Below are 20132 nucleotides of genomic sequence, written 5' to 3'. Positions count from 1 at the left end.
GAAGGTCCAACAGACCGAGTAGAACGGGCTTTAATAGCAGCAGGAGCTGGGAGTCAAGCCTGCGCATAAGCTTGTGCAATCACCATTCTAATCCATCTGGGCAAGGATTGCTTATTTGCAGGCCAGCCACGTTTGTGAAAACCAAAAAGTACAAAAAGGGAATCTGACCTCCTGATAGAGGCAGTCCTCTCCACATATATACGGAGAGCCCATACCACATCCAAAGACCGCTCTTTGGAGGACAAACCAGAAGAGATAAAAGCCGGAACCACAATCTCTTGGTTAAGGTGAAAAGATGACACCACTTTAGGTAAATAACCCGGGCAAGTTCTAAGAACTGCTCGGTCATGGTGAAATATCAGGAAGGGTGGACGACAGGACAAAGCACCTAGGTCTGACACCCTCCTAGCAGAGGTGATAGTCAGGAGGAACAGGACCATAAGCCATTTAAGGTCCCATTGACTTAAGAGGTTCAAATGGAGACTCTTGCAGGGCATTCAGGACAACAGACTGATCCCATGGAGCCACAGGAGGGACATAGGGAGGCTGAATGCATAACACACCCTGAGTGAAAGTATGAACGTCAGGAATAGGCGCAATTTTTCTCTGAAACCACACCAACAAGGCAGAAATATGAAACTTGAAAGAGGCCAGATGAAGGCCTAAGTCCAGGCCTTGTTGCAGAAAAGCCAGAAGGCTGGAAGATCTGAATGTGTATGCATCGTAATTCTTAGCAGCACACCAGGTGAAGTAAGAATGCCAGACCCTAAATTAAATCCGTGCAGATGCCGGTTTGCAGGCCTTCAGCATAGTTTGTATAACCGCCTCGGAGAATCCTTTTGCCTTCAGGAGTGATGCTTCAAGAGCCACACTGTCAAAGCCAGTCTGGCCAGGTCCGGGTAGACACAAGGGCCCTGAACTAGGAGGACTGGGCGTTGAGGAAGTAGAAGAGGACGCTCGATTGATAGACCCTGCAGGTCTGAGAACCAATGCCTTCTGGGCCACGCTGGAGCAACTAGAAGTAGAATTCCTCCTTCTTGTCTGAACTTCCGCAGTACCCTGGGCAGAAGTGACACTGGAGGGAACACGTAAGGCAGCCGAAAGTTCCATGGAATTGCTAGTACGTCCACGAACGCTGCTTGAGGATCCCTGGTTCTTGATCCGAAGACCGGAACTTTGTGATTGTGGCGGGGGGGGGAGGTCTCTTGAAAGAGACTGCGTACCCATAAGATACATCTTCTTGTACCCATGCGTCTGAAGTGGTCTATAACCAGACCTGGGTGAATCGCAGAAGTCAGCCTCCCACCCTAGGGTCCCCCAGGGGAAGGCCCGTCCCATAACGCAGCAGGCTTGTTTTGCCTTCGGCTTGGTGGTTTTGGGAGCACAAGATTGTCTCGGGAATGCCTGACCTTTTGCTTTCCCTTGAGGTCGAGAGGAGCGAAAAGTGGTACCTTTTGCCTTCTGTGCAGAAGGATTAGTATTCGGGAGAAATGCAGTCTTAGCAGTTGCTAAGTCAGTAACAATATTATTGAGATCTTCCCCAAATAGAATGTCTCCCTTAAAAGGGAGTACCTCCAAGGTCTTTTTGGAGTCCAGGTCCACCTTCCACGACCTCAACCACAGAATACGGCGAGCCAGGATGGACGTAGTCGATGCCTTGACTGCAAGCACGCCTGCCTCAGATGACGCCTCCTGAATGTAATAGGCGGCGGTGGTAATGTGAGACAGGTACTGTCTGGCAATGTCAGATATATCCTGAGGCAGCTCTTTCTCTAATGCCTGAACCCATGCTTCAATTCCTTTTGCAGCCCAAGAGGCTGCTATAGTGAGTCTATGTAGAGCACATGTAAGGGAGTAAGTAGACTTCAGACATCCCTCCACACACTTATCTGTCGGTTCCTTCAGTGAGGTGACAGGCAGAGTAGATGACACCACGAGACGGGTGACATGGGAACCCACCGGCAGTGAATTTTCTCACTTGTTACACAACTCAGTAGGGAGAGGATAACGAGCTACCATCTTTTTAGATGGGGAGAATTTCTTTCCTGGCGAAGACCAGGGTTCTTGACGTATGTCTATTAAATGGTCAGATTGCGGTAAAATGTTTTAGTTACCTTCTGACGTTTAGTTTAAACTTATCAGGTTTCTTAGAAACTGTATTGGAATCCTCATCATCATCAGTGATCTGTAGCATCTGCTTAATAGCAACCACTAAATCAGGGACATCAACCTGCATAGTAGATTCCTCATCAGAAGCAGCTGTATCAGTGTCTGACGGGTCAGTATACTCCCTATTCTCATCAGAAGAATCTTCCAAGAGATTAGTGGATTGTGAGGAGGAAGTGGCCCGCTTAGATAACCCCTTGACACGAGGGTGAGTTGGGGTAGGTTTATGTCTAACCAAAGATTGATTCAAGTGCTGCAACTGGGTAGACAAATTATCCGCCCAAGGTGGATTTACCATAGGGACAATATGTGGTTGCAATGGCACAGGAGGTCCCATAGGGGGCGTAAGGTGTGTCACAAGCGTATTGAGCATAGTTGAGAACGCCGCCCAAGGTGGAACCTGATTGTGTACAGGAGCTGCGGACTGACTGGGAGATGTATGGCACACAGTACACAGACCGTCATACAATGATTCCTCCCAGGCAAATCCCTGGCGCATGCGCTGCATGACATGTGAGCGTCCGTGGATTTCCCCCTTTTCTGATAGACATGTAAGTGAATGTAACCGCAGAGCGTATGAGTACGATACAGCCAGACAGAGTACAATACCAGCGCATAAATCCCCTAGTATGCGACAGCGTACACAGTACACAACACCAGCGTCTAAATCCGGTACTGTGTGACTGCGTACACAGTACACAACACCAGCGAATAAATCCAGTATTATGTGACTGAGTGCACAGTAGAATACACTTGACGGTAAATACTGTGAAGAGGGTACAGAATACAGTGATAGATATAGCTGGGATACACTGAAAGTGAAATGCACACAGCAGATACAGGCACACACAGTCACAGTGACAATGCAGATAATTATTTTAGCAAGATAATAAAACTGCACTGGACTAGTATATGTGTATATATATCTAACAATGCGCGGTCCAAGACCGGATGTATATATCAGAATACTCGTACAATATATTCTGGCAAAGGTAAACTTGTTCTTAACTAACGGTGTCTTATTAATGACATGTAGAATACTTAAGTGTCTGTAAAACCACGGTGCTGATATACAGGCGGATTTACAGAAGAGACCTTGCCCTACAGTCCCGAAGACCAGTCGCAGCTAATCGCCGCGTCTCAGTCAGGGAGTGAGGGAGAGTGTGAGGCAGCTCCAGGGCGGGAACACCAGCAGTAGATGGCGCCCGAGGTTGGAGGAGGTGCTACAGGTGAAGCGCCTTCTCCCATATGCTGGTCCTCACCACCTGGTACTATGGAGTCTTAATAAACAGGATATTTGTATATCAGACCTGTACTCCTATGCCCTGGTGGATATACTGGGGTCCCTCCTCTGTTACATTGTCCACTCCAGCGTCGCAGTCCGTCTCCTTAGACTGCGACCGGAAACGCGATTTAATGGCGGGTCCCGCGTGGGTGACCCTCTTACCTCCTCCCTTCAATAGCAGCGACGCGAACCAGGAGAGCGTCTGCGACCGTGTGCCTAGAGCCGGAGCGTCTCCGCCACAAGTACCCGGGAACAGAGCTAGCGGGAGTATGCGAAGCCGCTGGGGAGGTGACGGAGCCGCAGCACAGAATGTCAACCTGACGTGTAAGTGCTACGGTCCTTGAAGTCTTCTAAAAGTTTTTTCAGTGACCTGCTTCTGGAGGCACCAACTCGAAACTGAGCTCACAGTGCCTGGAGGCGGTGTTATAGAGGAGGCCCCAATGCATCCTGGGACAGTCTAAAGCTTTAGCCTGTTGGTGCCTGGATCAAGATCCATCTCTACACCACAATGTTTCCCTGTGGAAACCAATGTACCCCACTGCATAAATATAGATATAACACACACATTATATACTAGTATATTTGTCAATGCCTTTAGTCTTTTGGATAGATCTTTAGTAAATAAAAAATACCAGTAGTGGTGTCCGCAGTACATGATCTTTTGCCCATGCAGGAAATCCAGGCATCATCTGCGCATGAGCCCCAAGTAACCACAATGGTGAAATAGGGATGTTGCAATGGTGGCATCACTGCCACTATCCAAAGTCCTATTATGATGGGCAGCCCAAGTCTGCCTCGGTTAGAAGAAAAAGTATGGGCGCCCCAAGTCCCTTTCTGTGAGCTTCACTCAATCAATACACGTAGGAGCACCCTCCTAAATAAGCCCTCTCTGTATTACTTACAATGTTTATGAGGCAAGTGTGGGAGTGACTTAAGGGTGGGTGAGACCTGGGTCTGAGGGAACATGAGATAAATGGATTAGTGATCGACAGAGAGACACACACCCCAGACAGCAAAGGGCAGATGGGGAAATGGAGACAGGATACCTCTGCAGTGAACGAGACATCGATGCAGTGGGGAGAATTAGAGAGCACAACCTTTGTGTCCACTGGATTAGAGAATACACCATGATACTAAATATGGTTCTCAGAGGAGGATGGAAGCATCGAACAAGCAGAGGGGACCCAGGGGCAGGTGACTGATGCTGGTAATACAGGGAAGGGAACGCTTTTGCAGAGGACACAAATTCATGGAATTGGGGAGCTAGATGACAAGAATTACAGATGTAGATAGATTAGAGGAATGGTCAAGTACCTGGCAACTAAGGTTCAATGGAAAAAAATATGCTAAATCTTGAAACTAGGTTGCACAAATACAAAAGGCTAAATATAGCATTAGTTGCACAAAACCAACCAGGAGCCACAGAAGGACCTCAGGAGAGGAGCAGAGAAGGGGGATGGGGCAGAAGCTTTCAAATATACCAAAGGATCAGAGGGGAACAATCCCTGCAGGACACGCACTAGAACGAGAGGACATACACTACAAGTGGAGGGTGTGTGGTCTGGGGAAGACTGGATGAAGGGGGAAAGGGCAGCAGATGGTAGAATACCCTACCAGAGGTGGTAAGGAATATTTTGGTATATATTATGTATGGCAGTTTAGGTACACTTATGGCTAATCTAACTTGGAGAAAAACTACGGATCAAGTAAGGTCTGAGGCTCCCAGGAATACAATGGGCAGAGTAGAGGGGTTGTGTGGTTCCTGCTAACAAATTCTGTTCTGCGTAATGTGTTCGGTGCATATAGCTGGGAAAACAGAGGAATGTTCTGGTCACAGCAGTTAAGGTCCAAGAAAATGACACGGCCCGAATGTGCGCACACTGCCAGTCTATTATTGTCTGAGTACCGGGTGTAATCTACTACTGTACGCCTGGCCGTGCATCTGATAAAGGGATTTTGAGGGAGAGGTATCAAACGTTCTGTTCCCCATAACAACAAATCACATACTAGTTATCACTATATAGAATGCACCAGATAAAGGATAGCTCAAATCCTATTGGCTGCGCTGGGCCACATCACCACTTCTTCTCCTTAGAAGGTTTCATACCACCCGCTCTCCCCCTCTGTGTTTCTGATTGAGCGGCATCGACACGGAGGGAGAAACGCTATAGGAGGTACCAGAAGCAATAATTAACATGTACTGTATAGAGAAGGCCAGTGTCTGCTCACCTGCACCCTCCACCTTCAGTAAGAACATGTCTGTGTGCACCGTGCCTTTATCCACGTCCTTCTTTATTCTCTGAGAAGAAATCAGAATGTCACTGGCCGGCACACAGCAAATAACGCTGGTCACATAGACTCCACACCGAACGTCACTCTGGCCAAGCTGTCCGATCACTCCCGGCATTGCCTGTGCATGCGGCCATGACCTGACCTATAATATCTGATTATATTACATTATAACCAGCAATGCTTTCATTTACAGGTAAGTAGCCAGAAAACGTGTCGTGGAGCTACAAGTCCCAGAGGAGCCTGGAAGTTCTATCACCACAACAGCTGGAAAATATGATGCCTCTTCCACATCTGGGGGCAGAGGTAGTAAGCCCGGAGAAGTGATAAAGTAGTGAAAAAGCAGTGATAAGTGCAAGGTGATAATGCACCAGCCAATCAGCTCCTATCAATTTACATATTGGAGCTGATTGGCTGGTGCGTTATCACCTTGCACTTATCACTGCTTTATTACTTCTCCAAGCTTAATACATCTGCCCCCTGGACACGACACATTGGCCCAAGCACCATCGCTTTCATTAAGAGTTACCTGTACCCGATATGAAGTTGTTGGTACCAGTCACTGCAGGGTTTTATATGAAAACTCCAGTCTGTAAGGGCTTCTCACCTGCTTTGAATAACCACCATAGATGATGATGCTACCATCCTGGGTGGTGGTCATCTGGCAACCGGATCGTGGCAAAGGGCCAGTACCAGACGGCGAGACCTTGTTCCATGCGAAGGAGTCCAAGTTGAATGTGTACACGTCATTGTAATAAATGTAATCTCTATGGAAAAAGAGAAGTCATTACCCAACAGAGGAACAATCTGAACAGGACTGGTCAGTAATAGACCACAGACAGCATGGTCCAAAACACTTATTTCATTCAGTGGGTTGCAGAGTTATATAACGGGCTCCAGTCTTTCCATAAGCCACGTGTGCCTCTAGTCCCTCTCCGCGTAGTGGTGCTATATTATATACAGCAGGGTAGAGGGAGAGGACGGTGCCCCGGCAGCGGTAGTGGATGTCTGGCAGGAGTATCTGCAGCAGGATGGGGAAAGGATGGTGCCCCAGAAAGGGCAGAGAGGTCTGCAGAAGGGAAGGGAGAAGATGCACCAGAAATGTGAGAGGGGTCTGGCTGAGGCATCATTAGAAATAGCGGAAGCGGAGTGCCCCAGCAGTGGGAGGAAGACATGGCAACAGTGGGAGAGAGGGGTCTGGCTGGGGCATTGGCAGCAGGGGAAGGGAGAAGGTAATGCACCAGTAGAGGAAAAGGGGCCCGACAGGAGTGTAGAGGAAGAGGGTGAGTGGCTGGAGTCTCCTAGATGGGGAGGAACAGGCAGACATCTTGGCAGAGACACAGACACTGTAAGAGGCCTCACCGTGTGCTCTCATGAAATCCTCCAAAGACCATCAGCTGTCTCTTTGTGTATACCATGCGGTGTCCACTTCTTCCTGATGGACCGCCTGTAGCTCTGTGGGCAAGACGTGGTATGAGACAGAGATTCTGGCACTCAGAAAGCAGGATACACAAAGTATCAAGTAAAATAATGGTCTGTCTTAATTCCTTAAAGTGCCCATAGACGCTGTGGTTTGCACTGGGGCTAAGCCAATTTACGTATAAATGGGCGCTACTGAGAGTGTTCATGGGCCTACAAAGACAGCCGGCCACAATCAGCATCTGATCAGGATCTACAAAACATTGGTCGGGACATATGGTAATTTCAGCCAGCGAATAATTACCAGTCATCGTCTAGCCCCAGTAATGTCACCTGGTTAGTATGATCCAATCTGAGGTCAGCCCTAACGTTGCATGGGCAACTTTATCCATTAAATAGCTATTCATTCAAAACCATCAACCAAGCCCCATTGTGTGTAGTGAGGTGCTATGGATATGTATTCATGACTATTTTACATTACACATATATATCAGAGCCGGTGCTACTGGAGCTGCCTGCATGGAGTTTGCATGAACATCAGCAGAGCTATGTACGGGGCCTGGGAACGGACACTCCCCTCCTGCAGCAGGTGAGCCTCTATATCCATCTAATACCCTGATCCACAAACTCACACCTGGATTGTCAGGGTAACCACTGTATCTATGCCCCTGCACCTTCAGCATCATCTAAGGTGTTCTCATACACCTTTGCTCTAAGCTTTCTGCGTTCCGTTATGCTGAATCGGAGACTTTGTAAATAGGTTGTACCAATTCCTTTGCGACAAAAGTCGCAACCTAGCATCTCCGTTACGCTGTGTGCGGGGGTATCGGTTAAAATACCACCAGTCGGGATCCCGCCAGTCACAATACCGGCAGGCAGTGAAATGCCGCTGCCGGAACACCGGCGACACAGGCTATTCTCCCTCTATGGATGTTCATGACACCCACAGAGTGAGAATATAACCTGAGGCGAGCACAGCCAGCCAGGCAAGGGGCTTCCTAGCTCTCGCCCCACTGCCGGCATTCTTGCAGACAGGATCCCGCTGCCGGGATCATGACAGCCGTCATCCCGTCCACCGGGGAATCGCATGTATTCCGTGAGCAGCTTTGTATGCGGCTACAATGTGACTAAAGAGCAATAGTTACTGAAGGAGTTTGCCATGCTAGCTACTTGTATCGGAGTGTCTGTTGCGCCAGACGGCTTGCGCTGTACGACATAAAGAAGCTAAGCGCACAAGGAAACATCTGTAGGCCTTGGCACTTTCATAGACACCTCTACATCAAATCCTGCTCCAGCAAGATCACGGCGCCATCGTGGACCCAATCCCTCAAGAACTGGACTAATAGCGCCCACCTAATGCCAGGCCCAAAAACTGGGTTTGCTAGAACCACCTGTCGAAGTCAAAAATATTACACACACAACATACAAACTCCAAACAGAGAGGTCTCTGTTCGTGCGCATACAAGCAGCGTGCACAGGATATACGGTAGCATACGCATCCACACAGACAAGCCACAAAGATATATTCAACGCATATTTCATACAACACATAAATTACACATAGACAAAACATGACAAGCACCAGACATTATAATGTATTTATATAATAGAGTGTAACATCAGCTATATATGTATTATTGGAGCGGAACAAGATAAATATATCATGCTTAGTGTCAAAATGATCAGGAGAATGTGTGTATTAATTTGATAGCTATGGGTAAATTGTAGCACATTGTAACGATTAGTTATGATTAAATGTATGAAATCTAAAGTCACTCTTATTAGAACAAAGAAAGCATGTGTGCGGAAAACCAGTGGCTAACCCCTATAACTGCATCTTGAAACTGGATGTTGCTTGCATATGAACTGACCAATAACACATCATGAATGAGAGACCTCCCTCCCCCGGACCAATAGCAGAAGACTCAGCCCCAGACATGTACCTCCCCCAATACACAGTATATAGGTATTTCCCCTCACCCATGATGCTCAGTTGGTGCAGATTCTAAAATGGAGACGACTGTTCACTGAGCATGGGGTGACGTTTGTATATTGGCTGTAACTGATTCTTATGCAACTGCTTCTTTTGTAACGGTAACTCTGTAACCATATATATATATATATATATACACACACATGCTATACCTAAATGATATACTGTACATATGTTATTTTGTATGCATACCCTTTTAATATCAAATATATATATATCTGAGCGTTGGACCTCGGCTTACAATGTGTGCGACTGCTTGCTTTCTCTTAAGGGACATAGTGACTTTTATCGTATATGGTAATAAGATGTGCCTTGCGTCCGCAGTACATATATAAACGCTGGCATTTAAATGTTTATTTAGAAATAATTTCAAATTTACACACCACAGTCATGGAACGGACTTTACGCGATCTCATCTATAATATTACCCCCCACCCCCAGTCCTATAACCCCCTAACGTCTGAGTAACACCCCCACACACACATTCCAACTGTACGGGGACATAGGGGGAGATGCACTAAGTTTTGGAGAGTGATAATGTGGAGTGAAATAAAGTACCAGCCAACCAGCTCCTAAATGTTAGAGGCTGGGTTTCAAATGACAGTTCGGAGATGGTTGGTTGGTAGTTTATCTCTCTCCACGTCTTCGTACATCTGCCCCATACTGTTTATGTGAAGCATCCAGTTATCTTACTTGATCTGTTCCCAGGTTTTAGTAGAGAGATGAAGCACCCAGAGATCTTTGTAGTGGTAAAACTGCTCCCCGTCGGGCGACGCAAACTCTCCTCCGAAGACCCACAGCTGCCCGCCTGCCTGGGGTACGGCCACGGCCTGCCAGGAAAGGAGAGGAGACAGGCGTTAGAACCAGACACCGCGGAGAGGGAAACAAAAGCGGTTTTGTAGCTATAGTCGGGACAGGGATAAGGAGACATCTGATGCCAAGCCGCGTGCCCGCTGCTTACGCTTTGGGCATCTCTGGTGTATTGTGGGATGAGGTTTCTATAGGTTTGGTTTTAAGAATAAAACTTAGTTAACTTTTCAATAATGGCAAACTGAACCCATCACCTGACTTCATGCAGCGCCTGCTTGAACCTCATAATAGCACGAGCGCAAGGAATCGTCTCGCCCAGCTCCCAGTGTTTGGTTGTGTTTGCTAATAACTCTGCAGCTTACACAAAACACAGGAGGAAAGGTGTATCCTTCCCTACTCAAGAGTTGCTGTATCATAGCCAATAACCAAAATCTCCTATTAACCTGTATGTATAGAAAGCAGGACGGCTGGAGATACATGTGAACCGTCTAACTAGAAACAGCGTGGTCTGAAGATTCTACAGTGTTTAATTATTCAGTGTCAAGCAATTAAATCTGTAGGAATGACATGACAGCAGGTGCATTAATTGTGATTAGATCGTTATGTCAAAGGAAAACCATGATTTACCCTCCACACACTGCACATTAATAAAATGACTCACAAAGCAGACGCAAAAGGGGGTTGTGTATGACGAGCGCGGTGGTGGTGGGGTCACAGGAGGTCGGCGTACTGTGCTACTACCTTATATATATATGGATTTATCCTCTAGTGCCATCCCCCCACTTGTATCCTATTAAAGTGTAAGCTCTTGCGACTAGGGACTTCACCCCGTTTGGTTTTTGTGTTACACACTAAAAGTTACCCCCCCAGACACACACACACACATATACACACACACACACACACACACACACACACACACACACACCCCAACGCTACAGTCCTGCGAATGTTGTCAATTTATAAATAGACAACAAATAATAATAATAATAATAATAATATGTGAAAGTGACCATGCATGAACCAGTACGAACAGACAGGATAAATGGTATAATCAGGGAATCTCTAGACAGACACTGATTATGTAAATCTGTCAATTAAGCCCCGTTTGCCTGACACTAGCTGCAGAAACTGAGAATTCCTGTACTTTTCGAGCTCCAGAGCGTCCTCTAATAGGTTCAGCAAAGGATCTGTGGCATTAGGGACTGGATCTGCATACTATGTACAGATGTACATGCATATATGTACAGTGCATCCGGAAAGTATTCACAGCACTTCACTTTTTCCACATTTTGTTATGTTACAGCCTTATTCCGAACTGGAATAAATTCATATTTCCCCTCAAAATTCTACACACAATACCCCATAATGACAACATGCCTTTGCGCAAGACTTTGTTGATGCACCTTTGGCAGCAATTACAGCCTCAAGTCTTTTTGAATATGATGCCACAAGCTTGGCACACCTATCTTTTGGGCAGTTTCGCCCATTCCACTTTGCAGCACCTCTCAAGCTCCATCAGGTTGAATGGGAAGTGTCGGTGCACAGCCATTTTCAGATCTCTCTAGAGATGATAAAAGTCTGGGCCACTCAAGGACATTCACAGAGTTGTCTTGAAGCCACTCCTTTCATATCTTGGCTGTGTGCTTAGGGCAGAGGTTCCCAAACTGTGTGCCGTGGCTCCCTGGGGTGCTTCGGGACACTTGCAGGGGTGCCCTGGGTTGGTGGTCCAGGACCAATTCAAATTATTCATGGTCAATATAATAAGCAAAACCAGTGCTGGTGGCTGCCAGTCATAAAATATGTGGCCAAACAGAAGCCAATCTTGTCCCTCACCACACAACTGACCCTAAGGATGACATATAAACGCGATCTACTTCATGTAATATTTCTTTCTAAATTTCTCACTAAGACATTTTTGGCCTAGGGGTGCCGTGAAAAAAAATTCTGATATTCTAGGGCGCCGTGATTCAAAAAAGTTTGGAAACCACTGGCTTAGGGTCTTTAGGGGGGAGGGGGGTACAAATCTGACTAGATTGCTTAGAAATTAAGCACAGATCTCTCCGCGTGTATGCCCCACAGCGATAGGACCGAACATCGCTATCGTCGGTACTAGATTGGCCTGCATGCAGGCACAATCTAGCACAGTGGTTCTCAACCGTGGTCCTCAAGTACCCCAACAGTTCACGTTTTCCAGGTCTCCTCACAGGATTGCAAGTGAAATAATTAGCTCCACCTGTGGGTCTTTTAAAATGCGTCAGTGAGTAATGAATACACCTGTGCTCAATCTAGGTAACCTGGAAAACATGAACTGTTGGGGGTACTTGAGGACCGAGGTTGAGAACCACTGATACAGCACATCGCTCATTTCACCGCTGGGTGAAATTAGCGGACCCACCACCTATTCCCCCACCCACTCCTTCGCTCAGCACACAAAGCGATGTGTGCTGAGCGGGGGAGAGATGTGTGCCGAGCGGTCTGTGATAGATCGCTCAGCACACATCTCTCCCCGTGTGTACTGCCATTTTGTCCTGCTGAAAGATGAACCATCACCCCAGTCTGAGGTCAAGAGCGCTATGGAGCAGGTTTTCATCCAGGATTTCTCTGTACATTGCTGCACTCATCTTTCCCTCTATCCTGACTAGTCTCCCAGTTCCTGCCACTGAAAAACATCCCCACAGCATGATGCTGCCACCACCATGCTTCACTGTAGGGATGGTATTGGCCTAGTGATGAGCGGTGCCTGGTTTCTTCCAAACATGACGCCTAGCATTCATGCCAAAGAGTTCAATCTTTGTTTTATCAGACCAGAGAATTTTGTTTCTCATGGTCCGAGAGTCCTTCAGGTGCATTTTGGCAAACTCCAGGTGGGCTGCCATGTGCTTTTTACTAAGGAGTGGCTTCCGTCTGGCCACTCTACCATACAGGCCTGATTGGTGGATTGCTGCAGAGATGGTTGTTCTTCTGGAAGGTTCTCCTCTCTCCACAGAAGAATGCTGTAGCTCTGACAGAGTGGCCATCGGGTTCTTGGCCGCCTCCCTGACCAGGGCCCTTCTCCCCCAATCGCTCAGTTTAGACGCACGGCCAGCTCTAGGAAGAGTCCTGGTGGTGCCGAACTTCTTCCATTTTCGGATGATGGAGGCCACTGTGCTCATTGGGACCTTCAAAGCAGCAAATATTTTTCTGTACCCTTCCCCAGATTTGTGCGTGGAGACAATCCTGTCTCGGAGGTCTACAGACAATTCCTTTGACTTCATGCTTGGTTTGTGCTCAGACATGCACTATCAAGTGTGGGACCTTATACAGACAGGTATGTGCCTTTCCAAATTAAGCTGTAGGAACATCTCAAGGATGATCAGTGAAAACAGGATGCACCCGAGCTCAATTTTGAGCTTCATGGCAAAGGCTTTGAATACATATGATTTCTTAGATTTTTCTTTTTAGTAAATTAGCAAAAATCTCAAAAAACTTTGTGCCAAGCTTGTGGCATCATATTCAAAAAGACTTGAGGCTGTAAATGCTGCATCAAGAAAGTATTGCGCAAAGGCACGTTGTCATTATGGGGTATTGTATGTAGAATTTTGAGGGGCAAAATTAATTGATTCCATTTTGGAATAAGGCTGTAACATAACAAAATATGGAAAAAGTGAAGCGCTGTGAATACTTTCCGGATGCACTGTGTGAATGGTACATGCATCACATGTTAAAATAAGAATTTACTCACCGGTAATTCTATTTCTCGTAGTCCGTAGTGGATGCTGGGAACTCCGTAAGGACCATGGGGAATAGCGGCTCCGCAGGAGTCTGGGCACAACTAAAAGAAAGCTTTTAGACTACCTGGTGTGCACTGGCTCCTCCCACTATGACCCTCCTCCAAGCCTCAGTTAGGATACTGTGCCCGGAAGAGCTGACACAATAAGGAAGGATTTTGAATCCCGGGTAAGACTCATACCAGCCACACCAATCACACCGTATAACTCGTGATACCATATCCAGTTAACAGTATGAAATTTAACTGAGCCTCTCAACAGATGGCTCATAATAATAACCCTTTTGTGAACAACAACTATGTACAAGTATTGCAGACAATCCGCACTTGGGATGGGCGCCCAGCATCCACTACGGACTACGAGAAAATAAGATTTTACTTACCGATAAATCTATTTCTCGGAGTCCGTAGTGGATGCTGGGGTTCCTGAAAGGACCATGGGGAATAGCGGCTCCGCAGGAGACAGGGCACAAAAAGTAAAGCTTTTTCCGATCAGGTGGTGTGCACTGGCTCCTCCCCCTATGACCCTCCTCCAGACTCCAGTTAGGTACTGTGCCCGGACGAGCGTACACAATAAGGGAGGATTTTGAATCCCGGGTAAGACTCATACCAGCCACACCAATCACACCGTACAACTTGTGATCTAAACCCAGTTAACAGTATGATAACAGCGGAGCCTCTGAAAGATGGCTTCCTACAACAATAACCCGAATAAGTTAACAATAACTATGTACAATTTATGCAGATAATCCGCACTTGGGATGGGCGCCCAGCATCCACTACGGACTCCGAGAAATAGATTTATCGGTAAGTAAAATCTTATTTTCTCTATCGTCCTAGTGGATGCTGGGGTTCCTGAAAGGACCATGGGGATTATACCAAAGCTCCCAAACGGGCGGGAGAGTGCGGATGACTCTGCAGCACCGAATGAGAGAACTCCAGGTCCTCCTTAGCCAGAGTATCAAATTTGTAAAATTTTACAAACGTGTTCTCCCCTGACCACGTAGCTGCTCGGCAAAGTTGTAATGCCGAGACCCCTCGGGCAGCCGCCCAAGATGAGCCCACCTTCCTTGTGGAGTGGGCCTTTACAGATTTAGGCTGTGGCAGGCCTGCCACAGAATGTGCCAGTTGGATTGTGCTACAGATCCAACGAGCAATCGTCTGCTTAGACGCAGGAGCACCCATCTTGTTGGGTGCATACAATATAAACAACGAGTCAGATTTTCTGACTCCAGCTGTTCTTGCAATATATATTTTTAATGCTCTGACAACGTCCAGTAACTTGGAGTCCTCCAAGTCACTTGTAGCCGCAGGCACTACAATAGGCTGGTTCAGATGAAATGCTGACACCACCTTAGGGAGAAAATGCGGACGAGTCCGCAGTTCTGCCCTGTCCGAATGGAAAATCAGATATGGGCTTTTGTAAGATAAAGCTGCCAATTCTGACACTCTCCTGGCAGAAGCCAGGGCTAGAAGCATGGTCACTTTCCAAGTGAGATATTTCAAATCCACCTTATTTAGTGGTTCAAACCAATGAGATTTTAGAAAATCCAAAACTACATTGAGATCCCACGGTGCCACTGGAGGCACCACAGGAGGCTGTATATGCAGCACTCCCTTCACAAAGGTCTGGACTTCAGGGACTGAAGCCAATTCTTTTTGAAAGAAAATCGACAGGGCCGAAATTTGAACCTTAATAGATCCCAATTTGAGACCCATAGACAATCCTGATTGCAGGAAATGTAGGAATCGACCCAGTTGAAATTCCTCCGTCGGAGCACTCCGATCTTCGCACCACGCAACATATTTTCGCCAAATTCGGTGATAATGTTGCACGGTTACTTCTTTCCTTGCTTTAATCAAAGTAGGAATGACTTCTTCCGGCATGCCTTTTTCCATTAGGATCCGGCGTTCAACCGCCATGCCGTCAAACGCAGCCGCGGTAAGTCTTGAAACAGACAGGGACCCTGCTGAAGCAAGTCCCTCCTTAGAGGTAGAGGCCACGGATCTTCCGTGATCATCTCTTGAAGTTCCGGGTACCAAGTCCTTCTTGGCCAATCCGGAACCACTAGTATCGTTCTTACGCCTCTTTGCCGTATAATTCTCAATACTTTTGGTATGAGAGGCAGAGGAGGAAACACATACACCGACTGGTACACCCAAGGCGTTACCAGCGCGTCCACAGCTATTGCCTGCGGATCTCTTGACCTGGCGCAATACCTGTCCAGTTTTTTGTTGAGGCGAGACGCCATCATGTCCACCATTGGTCTTTCCCAACGGGTTACCAGCATGTGGAAGACTTCTGGATGAAGTCCCCACTCTCCCGGGTGAAGATCGTGTCTGCTGAGGAAGTCTGCTTCCCAGTTGTCCACTCCCGGGATGAACACTGCTGATAGCGCTATCACATGATTCTCTGCCCAGCGAAGAATCCTTGCAGCTTCTGCCATTGCACTCCTGCTTCTTGTGCCGCCCTGTCTGTTCACATGGGCGACTGCCGTGATGTTGTCCGACTGGATCAACACCGGTTTTCCCTGAAGCAGAGGTTCTGCCTGGCTTAGAGCATTGTATATTGCTCTTAGTTCCAGAATGTTTATGTGAAGAGACGTTTCCAGGCTCGTCCATACTCCCTGGAAGTTTCTTCCTTGTGTGACTGCTCCCCAGCCTCTCAGGCTGGCGTCCGTGGTCACCAGGATCCAATCCTGTATGCCGAATCTGCGGCCCTCCAATAGATGAGGACTCTGCAACCACCACAGAAGAGACACCCTTGTCCTTGGAGACAGGGTTATCCGTAGGTGCATCTGAAGATGCGACCCTGACCATTTGTCCAACAGATCCCTTTGGAAAATTCTTGCGTGGAATCTGCCGAATGGAATTGCTTCGTAAGAAGCTACCATTTTTCCCAGGACTCTTGTGCATTGATGTACAGACACCTTTCCTGGTTTTAGGAGGTTCCTGACAAGCTCGGATAACTCCTTGGCTTTTTCCTCCGGGAGAAAAACCTTTTTCTGAACCGTGTCCAGAATCATCCCTAGGAACAGCAGACGAGTTGTCGGCATTAACTGGGATTTTGGAATATTCAGAATCCACCCGTGCTGTTTTAGCACTTCTTGAGACAGTGCTAATCCCATCTCTAGCTGTTCTCTGGACCTCGCCCTTATTAGGAGATCGTCCAAGTATGGGATAATTAATACGCCTTTTCTTCGAAGAAGAATCATCATCTCGGCCATTACCTTTGTAAAGATCCGAGGTGCCGTGGACAATCCGAACGGCAGCGTCTGAAACTGATAGTGACAGTTTTGTACAACGAACCTGAGGTACCCCTGGTGTGAGGGGTAAATTGGAACGTGGAGATACGCATCCTTGATGTCCAAGGATACCATAAAGTCCCCCTCTTCCAGGTTCGCTATCACTGCTCTGAGTGACTCCATTTTGAACTTGAACTTCTTTATGTACAGGTTCAAGGACTTCAGATTTAGAATAGGCCTTACCGAGCCATCCGGCTTCGGTACCACAAAAAGAGTGGAATAATACCCCTTCCCTTGTTGTAGAAGAGGTACCTTGACTATCACCTGCTGAGAGTACAGCTTGTGAATGGCTTCCAAAACCGTCTCCCTTTCGGAGGGGGACGTTGGTAAAGCAGACTTCAGGAAACGGCGAGGTGGATCCGTCTCTAATTCCAACCTGTACCCTTGAGATATTATCTGCAGGATCCAGGGATCTACCTGCGAGTGAGCCCACTGCGCGCTGTAATTTTTGAGACGACCGCCCACCATCCCCGAGTCCGCTTGAGGAGCCCCAGCGTCATGCTGAGGCTTTTGTAGAAGCCGGGGAGGGCTTCTGTTCCTGGGAAGGAGCTGCGTGTTGCTGTCTCTTCCCTCGACCTTTGCCTCGTGGCAGATATGAATAGCCCTTTGCTCTCTTATTTTTAAAGGAACGAAAGGGCTGCGGTTGAAAAGTCGGTGCCTTTTTCTGTGGGGGAGTGACTTGAGGTAGAAAGGTGGATTTCCCGGCTGTAGCCGTGGCCACCAAATCTGATAGACCGACTCCAAATAACTCCTCCCCTTTATACGGCAAAACTTCCATATGCCGTTTTGAATCCGCATCACCTGACCACTGTCGCGTCCATAAAGCTCTTCTGGCCGAAATGGACATAGCACTTACCCGTGATGCCAGTGTGCAGATATCCCTCTGTGCATCACGCATATAAAGAAATGCATCCTTTATTTGTTCTAACGACAGTAAAATATTGTCCCTGTCCAGGGTATCAATATTTTCAATCAGGGACTCTGACCAAACTACCCCAGCACTGCCCATCCAGGCAGTCGCTACAGCTGGTCGTAGTATAACACCTGCATGTGTGTATATACTTTTTTGGATATTTTCCATCCTCCTATCTGATGGATCTTTAAGTGCGGCCGTCTCAGGAGAGGGTAACGCCACTTGTTTAGATAAGCGTGTTAGCGCCTTGTCCACCCTAGGAGGTGTTTCCCAGCGCTCCCTAACCTCTGGCGGGAAAGGGTATAATGCCAATAATTTCTTTGAAATTATCAGTTTTTTATCAGGGGCAACCCACGCTTCATTACACACGTCATTTAATTCTTCTGATTCAGGAAAAACTATAGGTAGTTTTTTCATACCCCACATAATACCCTGTTTAGTGGTACCTGTAGTATCAGCTAAATGTAACGCCTCCTTCATTGCCAAAATCATATAACGTGTGGCCCTACTGGAAAATACGGTTGATTCGTCACCGTCACCACTGGAGTCATCGCCTGTGTCTGGGTCTGTGTCGACCGACTGAGGCAAAGGGCGTTTCACAGCCCCTGACGGTGTTTGAGTCGCCTGGACAGGCACTAATTGATTGTCCGGCCGCCTCATGTCGTCAAACGACTGCTTTAGCGTGTTGACACTATCCCGTAGTTCCATAAATAAAGGCATCCATTCCGGTGTCGACTCCCTAGGGGGTGACATCCTCATATTTGGCAATTGCTCCGCCTCCACACCAATATCGTCCTCATACATGTCGACACACACGTACCGACACACAGCAGACACACAGGGAATGCTCCTAACGAAGACAGGACCCACTAGCCCTTTGGGGAGACAGAGGGAGAGTTTGCCAGCACACCCCAAAAGCGCTATATATATATCAGGGATAGCCTTATAATAAGTGCTCCCTTATAGCTGCTTTGTTATATCAAATTATCGCCATAAATGTGCCCCCCCCTCTCTGTTTTACCCTGTTTCTGTAGTGCAGTGCAGGGGAGAGACTTGGGAGCCGTCCTGACCAGCGGAACTGTGAGAGGAAATGGCGCCGTGTGCTGAGGAGATAGGCCCCGCCCCTTTTCTGGCGGGCTCGTCTCCCGCTATTTAGAGAAATCAGGCAGGGGTTAAATATCTCCATATAGCCTCTAGGGCTATATGTGAGGTATTTTTAGCCTTTATAGGTAATCATTTTGCCTCCCAGGGCGCCCCCCTCCCAGCGCCCTGCACCCTCAGTGACTGCCGTGTGAAGTGTGCTGAGAGGAAAATGGCGCACAGCTGCAGTGCTGTGCGCTACCTTTTGAAGACTGCAGGAGTCTTCAGCCGCCGATTCTGGACCTCTTCTGTCTTCAGCATCTGCAAGGGGGCCGGCGGCGTGGCTCCGGTGACCATCCAGGCTGTACCCGTGATCGTCCCTCTGGAGCTTGATGTCCAGTAGCCAAGAAGCCAATCCATCCTGCACGCAGGTGAGTTGACTCCTTCTCCCCTCAGTCCCTCGCTGCAGTGATCCTGTTGCCAGCAGGAATCACTGTAAAATAAAAAACCTAGCTAAACTTTTTCTAAGCAGCTCTTTAGGAGAGCCACCTAGATTGCACCCTTCTCGGCCGGGCACAAAAATCTAACTGGAGTCTGGAGGAGGGTCATAGGGGGAGGAGCCAGTGCACACCACCTGATCGGAAAAAGCTTTACTTTTTGTGCCCTGTCTCCTGCGGAGCCGCTATTCCCCATGGTCCTTTCAGGAACCCCAGCATCCACTAGGACGATAGAGAAATAGAATTACCGGTGAGTAAATTCTTATTTTCTCTGACGTCCTAGTGGATGCTGGGAACTCCGTAAGGACCATGGGGATTATACCAAAGCTCCCAAATGGGCGGGAGAGTGCGGATGACCCTGCAGCACCGAATGAGAGAACTCAAGGTCCTCCTCAGCCAGGGTATCAAATTTGTAGAATTTTGCAAACGTGTTTGCCCCTGACCAAGTAGCAGCTCGGCAAAGTTGTAAAGCCGAGACCCCTCGGGCAGCCGCCCAAGATGAGCCCACCTTCCTTGTAGAATGGGCTTTTACTGATTTAGGATGCGGCAGTCCAGCCGCAGAATGCGCCAGCTGAATTGTGCTACAAATCCAGCGAGCAATAGTCT

At 47.7% G+C, this 20132-nt stretch overlaps 1 protein-coding gene across 2 annotated transcripts in view; it reads right to left on the bottom strand.

Moving 5' to 3' along the window:
• The window catches only part of KLHDC4 (kelch domain containing 4), a 103323-nt gene that overhangs the window by 7731 nt on the left and 75460 nt on the right, over window positions 1–20132 (bottom strand). For both annotated transcript variants that reach the window (XM_063945663.1, XM_063945664.1), the window contains 4 exons: window positions 9846–9982; window positions 7103–7195; window positions 6348–6507; window positions 5681–5750 (listed from right to left, as the gene is read on the bottom strand). In XM_063945663.1, the coding sequence (XP_063801733.1) occupies window positions 5681–5750; window positions 6348–6507; window positions 7103–7195; window positions 9846–9982 (460 nt within the window). The remainder of the gene's footprint in view (window positions 1–5680; window positions 5751–6347; window positions 6508–7102; window positions 7196–9845; window positions 9983–20132) is intronic.

The sequence above is a fragment of the Pseudophryne corroboree genome, chromosome 11 (assembly GCF_028390025.1).
Source record: "Pseudophryne corroboree isolate aPseCor3 chromosome 11, aPseCor3.hap2, whole genome shotgun sequence".
Taxonomy (NCBI): domain Eukaryota; kingdom Metazoa; phylum Chordata; class Amphibia; order Anura; family Myobatrachidae; genus Pseudophryne; species Pseudophryne corroboree.
Note: the sequence above shows the minus strand (reverse complement) of the source record. Positions and strands in the feature narration are given on the sequence as shown.